The sequence below is a fragment of the Crocodylus porosus genome, unplaced genomic scaffold (genome assembly GCF_001723895.1).
Source record: "Crocodylus porosus isolate Cpor-Errol unplaced genomic scaffold, CroPor_comp1, whole genome shotgun sequence".
Lineage (NCBI taxonomy): Eukaryota > Metazoa > Chordata > Crocodylia > Crocodylidae > Crocodylus > Crocodylus porosus.
In genome coordinates, this window is record NW_017728910.1 from 28,915,130 (window position 1) to 28,921,010 (window position 5,881).

The 5,881-nt window shown below is 44.2% G+C and overlaps 1 protein-coding gene across 1 annotated transcript in view; it reads right to left on the reverse strand.

Moving 5' to 3' along the window:
* CPB1 (carboxypeptidase B1) overlaps positions 1-5,650 on the reverse strand; it is a 118,306-nt gene extending 112,656 nt beyond the window's left edge. Inside the window, exon 1 of the mRNA XM_019532553.1 lies at positions 5,537-5,650. Coding sequence (XP_019388098.1) covers positions 5,537-5,564 — 28 coding nt within the window. The 5' untranslated portion in view covers positions 5,565-5,650. The remainder of the gene's footprint in view (positions 1-5,536) is intronic.
* Positions 5,651-5,881: the final 231 nt, after the last annotated feature.

A 5,881-nucleotide genomic window follows, 5' to 3' on the forward strand; every position in this document is an offset into this window, starting at 1 on the left:
GTGTTGAAACTCATCCTGTTCTCATCCGCCCACCCCTGTAACCTGTCTAGGTCTGATTGCAGCCTATTCCTCCCTTCTAGCGTGCCCACTTCCCCCCACATCTTAGTGTTGTCTGCAAATTTGAACAGGGGGCTTTTTTACACCCTCGTCCAAGTCTCTGATGAAGATGTTGAACAGTGCGGGCCTGAGGACCGAGCCCTGTGGAATCCCACTGGCCACCTCCCTCCAGGTCAAAAATGACACATCCACCACCACTCTCTGGGTGCGGCCTCTAGCCAATTAGCAACCCATTTGACTATGTAGGTGTCGACACTACAGTCCCCCAGTTTTTTAATGAGAATTGAGGGAGAGACAGTGTCGAAGGCCTTCCTAAAGTCCAGAAAGACTACATCCACTGCTATACCCGTGTCTAAGGATTTTGTGACCTGGTCATAGAAGGCCACCAGGTTGGTCTGACAGGACCTGCCTCTGATGAACCCATGTTGGTTGCCCCTAAGCATAATCTCCCCTGCTGGCCCCTCATGGACATGCACTATGATAATTCTCTCAAAAAGCTTCCCCAGGATTGAGGTAAGACTCACTGGCCTATGGTTTCCTGGGTCCTCCTTCCTCTCCTTTTTGAAAGTGGGAAAGACACTGGCTCTTTTTCAGTCCTCTGGCACCACACCAGAGCACCATGAGTGCTCGTAAAGCTGTGCCAGGGGTCCCGCAATGACCTCAGCTAATTACCTCAGCACTCTGGGGTGGAGATTGTCAGGACCAGCTGATTTAAATATGTCCATCGTGTAGGTGCCCCTGCACACCTCCTTGCTGATTTAAATATGGCACTGTTTTTAAATACGGTGCCAGCTGATTTAAATACGACCATGTGGTACACATGGATATTATTAGGTTTACTTTTGTGGTGTTTAGTTTTTAACTATAGTTAGTGCAAAGCTGTGTTCAGTTTTATTCTTCTTATATCTGTATGTATTACTATATTTGATATAATGTTATTTTGATGTTTCTTTGTATTACATGCAAGAATGTGTCAGTAAGACAGTGATTAACTTAAATGGCCATCACCTATTTATACTTGAAGAGACAGTGGCTGAGAATTAGCATTTGACTTAGATTGTTGATTTGTGGTGCATAGTGAGATGCTCTGAGGCACATTAAACCAGGATCTAGATTAGACCAGCCATTAAGTTCAACCACAGACCGTGATACATTTACATTTTAAAGAAGAGCTAGAAGCTTGACATCTAGTTAGACAAACTCACATGGGGGAGAGAGAGTATATTAGATTAATAAATCTACATGTCTGAAAAGCTGCTAGTCTGGTAAACATGTACTTTCTGGGGGCAAGTTATTGGCATAGTGTGAACCTCCTCTCTTGCCCCCCTTCCCCCCCCCCGAAATGAAGGGATAACTTATGTTAATAGCCAGGTAAACAATAGTTAGGGACCTACCGAGATCATGGCAGAAGTGGGCTGTGCAGCACCTCCTTTAATTTTGCAGGTTCCCCCAAGCATTCCCCTCCACACTACTGATTAGCAGAGGGGCCCCTGTGGCCCTCCCGCTTGTTGCTGATCAACTGGGGGTTAAAAACGGTGCCATATTTAAAACTACAGTTCTTGCCTTCCTTCCAATCAGGAGCAAGGAGCATGGCCCCTCTGCCAATCAGCTAGGAGGTGTGCAGGGGAACCTGTAAGATTAAAGGAGCTGCAGCACAGCCCGTTTCTGCACTGACTTCTGTAGGTCCCTAGCAACAGTACTAGACAGCATGGCTTAGTCCATTAGTATTATGGAGTCAGTTGGTTTGTATCTTAATTCTGCAGTTGGTGCACTTCCACTTTCCCACCCAATCTTTCTTCAATGTGAGACACTTCCTTTACAGTATCTAGAACCCTTTGTTAGGTGCCTACACTCTCTTTTTTCCTCCAATAAGCTCTGCAAGCAAGGGGGTCCAGCCAAGTAGTCAGAACCTGGTTTGACATCCTGTCAACCCTATTGTATGGCTGACAGATTTATTCAGATGTCAAAACATCTTGGTAGTCTACTCAGCCAACCAAGATTTAACTGAAACACACTTGTCCATTGATCACCTATTCCTTAGCCTCACTGGGAGTTTCTGGAAGTAGATAGCCCTTTGAGACTGCTTAACAACCAACACATGATTAAAAATGTTACCTGAATCACATATAATATTTAACTGAACTAATGCAGGAATATTGGTTTCTGTGGGCAGAATGATAAGACGGAACTTGACCCTTCATGAAACTGAAGAGCGAAGAAAAGATGACGTTATTAAGCACATAACTGTGTGTATAACAGTCTGGAAATATTGAAGTTGTTATACAAACTGCTCAAGTGCTATAAAGTATAGGTAATTTTAGTTCAGAAAGTAATTATTAGTTTGCCTGATATTGCCTGAGACCTTGCAAGGACAGTAATAAGGTGGCATTTGTTTGAGTATAGCAGGAATATACCAGGAGCTTTGGACTGACAGGGAGTTTGGTCTACTTTTTTACATGTTCTAATCCAGAAATGGCTAAGGGAAAATGGAGGGTGAGTTACCGCTTGAGAGAAGTGTTTGAACATATGGTAGTGAGTATTTGGTATAATACCTTAACTGATATTATCTATGGTTTCTCTGAGATGAGCATTTAACTGGGCTCTTTTTATAATGACAGATTGATTCATATAACTTAAAATAAGATATCGTTAGGAATCAGAGAGATTGCAATAGGGAAATAAGAATCCCAATTCTTAAATATTTGTTCCATTACAAATCAGGAACCATAATGCACAAAGGCTTATATGCTGGAACTAAGTAAATGCAATTATTATAAGGCACCTAACAGAAAATTGTTGAGGATTTATAGTCATATTCTACTCCAAATGTTAACAGTTTTTGAATATGACACTTCCACAAAAAAGTGGCTTCTCATGCATATTTTGAATTGCATTTGCTTACTATACAGACTAAAATAAGTATTTCCTACCCTTTACATTTGATCATTTTTGAGTCGATACAAGCACAGGCAACTATTCCCGCTTGCAATACTAGTAGGCTTGTTAAGCAAGTTCAAATTAAGGACTATAAGTAGTACTGATCTATGAGCCAGGGAAAGAAAAAAGAACTGTATTTTCAGATTTAAAAAACTTTTACTTCTAAGTGGAACAGATCTTATCTGGAAGACTTTGGGAGGCAATAGAGGTATAGAACATCCCAAAGCCAATTTCTGAGTTACTGCTTATGCTCAGTAAACATTTTAAAGCAATTGGTGTCAAGGAAGTGTTCTGTAAACCAGTTACACTGTAAAATTCAAGGGGGAAAAATTGTGTCTGCAAATACAATATTGTACTTTGACATGGTCTTTAAAGTTAGTGTAAACAGTACTCCATTTCCCCTGTATTCTGTATCTGCCTCTTACACATAGCAAAAGCATGCTTCCAATAGTAACAAAAAAGAAAGTAAAAATGTGGGCATTATTATTAGTTTTGGGGGTCATGTATTAAAAGATTATTTAAAAACAGTACAGAGACTTGGTGATATTTTAACCTGACAAGATAACATGCTTCTCATTTTTGCTATGTTGTTGGCACTAACCTTTTTGGCTGGCATTATTGCCATAGAAACTTCTAATTAGGGTGGGCTGGCACTGGCACGTGCAATTTACAAGGTGCTGTTGCCAGGCAAGAGGACAGAGCACACCACATCACTGGGAACAATGAGCTTGATTCTCTTCTCCCCATGGACAATGTCAATCAGAAATTAACTCACTTTCTGTCAGCCGTATACAATGGTCTACGTAAATAAAAAATGAGACCCACCATCTCCAAATCTCATGGTGAAAGTTTCTCCCCTACAAGCAGTAAAGGGCTAGATTGGCTTTTCTGTTCTAGTAATATGAATCACGAGGCATGCAATGAATATTGCCCTGACTTACATTTTAGTGAGAATGTGGTTCAGTTTGTAAAGATGAAAAACACAGTAAATATTCAGCACCTGCTAAAAAACGATACTGGTAAGTTCAGAAACTTGTCAAAAAAGTTGGATTTTTAGACTTAGGAATGGTGTTTTTTGAAAGATCCAGTAACCAAAAGGTTGTGATAGCAATAAACAAAATGGATCAGCCTAATCAAAGAGCGTGAAATGTTTAACATCCTTGCCAGAGCACTTTTACATCACCAGGTTAATAGCCTGCTTCAGACCATATTCAGTCCTCCTTATCCAGGCAGATATCCTAGTACTCACTATTGCTACACTTCTGTACTTCAAGATTAACTGCAGAATTTTATAGGCTGCATCCTGCTGCCATTTATGCCTATAACACACCATTAATTGCAACACGGTTGGGTAAGTATAAAAAAAAAGCATAATTGATTTCTTGTACATACTATGATCCAAATGATGATTTATACAGGTGCACTGAAGGCACCAGTGGATTTGTTCATTGTTATATTAAATTACAAGATGTCTTGGTAAACTAAATAACACAAATTTTATAAAGACTAATATATTCAGTGTTGGAATACACTGCAAATTAGTTGTTAAAATGTTTAAAGAGGTTCAAATTAAGGAACCAATAGTGGTTTTAATCTAGAAAATGAAAAGGGGGGCAGGGACGGGGAGCTTTAATTTCATATCCCAGGCCAAGTTTGGCTTTCTAACAGGTGCCAAAACCATTGTTTTTACTTTATTAACTGGGACAATTTTAAATGCAGGTCTCTAGTTCTGAAGACACAGAATGATATTTAGCTCTGCTGGGAGAATCCGAATCAAATTGAGGTTTTTAAGCTTGCACTACAGTAAATAAAATAGATTGGTTAATGTCTTTCAGTGGATTTACCCCAGGGCCTGGTGTGAATAGTTTGAATAGCTGAAAAGGGTTATTGCTCTAAGTGCCATCACTTTGGTTGAGCAGCATCTTCACTTTGTCAGGAAACTGTTGACAAGAAACTGGAGAGTACTTGCATAATACTGCCCTAACCCCGCCAGCCAGACCTAGCCAACTTCTCTCCAGAAGAAAGATAAATTTTGTGGGACAGCTTTAGTGAGCTGGGCTTGATATCAGTGCTCTCTCCAGGGGCCCCGTTTTTTTAAATGCCTGACTTTTGTCCAGGAACCACGCACGCACGGCATCCCACTTCCCTCCCTGCAAAAACGAAGTACAACTTAAAAGCAGAGAGGACAGGTAGGAAACTGCAAGCGCACCCTTGTCCGGAAGCGTGGTGACAGCACAGTGATGCTGCCCGGAGGATAAAGAGTAAATCCTCTGAAAAAGGCCCCCCTTGGATGGACATGAAGCCAGCCCCCAAGGCAGCGAGGGGGCACCCCAGCACCCCTCTGCTACTTCTTGTCGTGCAGCGCTGGCACCTTGAACAGCGCGGCAAGGCAGAAACAGCGGGCCATGCCCGCCTCTCCCGGGGAAAGCCTCACGCGTCCCACCCGGGCGGGGGAGCAGCGGCGGTGGGCGCCCCCCGGGCAGGAGCGAGTGCCCCAGCACCGCTGCGGGAGGCTGTGCCCCGCGCCCACGCGGCCACTTACCGGGAGCGGGAGCGGCGCCGTGCAGCATCTGTCCGTGCGGGCGGCGCAGCCCCGGGAGCGCCCGGCCCGGGCCCCTCGCCACCAGCCGCTCTGCTGCGCTCGTAGCGCTCGGGCTCCCCGGACCCCCCACATTTATAGGCAGGGCGGCGTTGCGCAGCCCGCTTCCCTCCACCCCTCCCTCCCGGGACCCCTGTGACCCTTCCCTCCCACTCCCCCCCATGACGCTGGAGCCCAGAGGCGTCTCCTTCACCCCCCGGCCGTGCGCCTGCTCCGCGGGGCTCCGCGTCTCACCTCGTGGCCGTGCTCCGGGCGCGGGAACTTCTTGTCCCTTCCCGGGACGCGGGG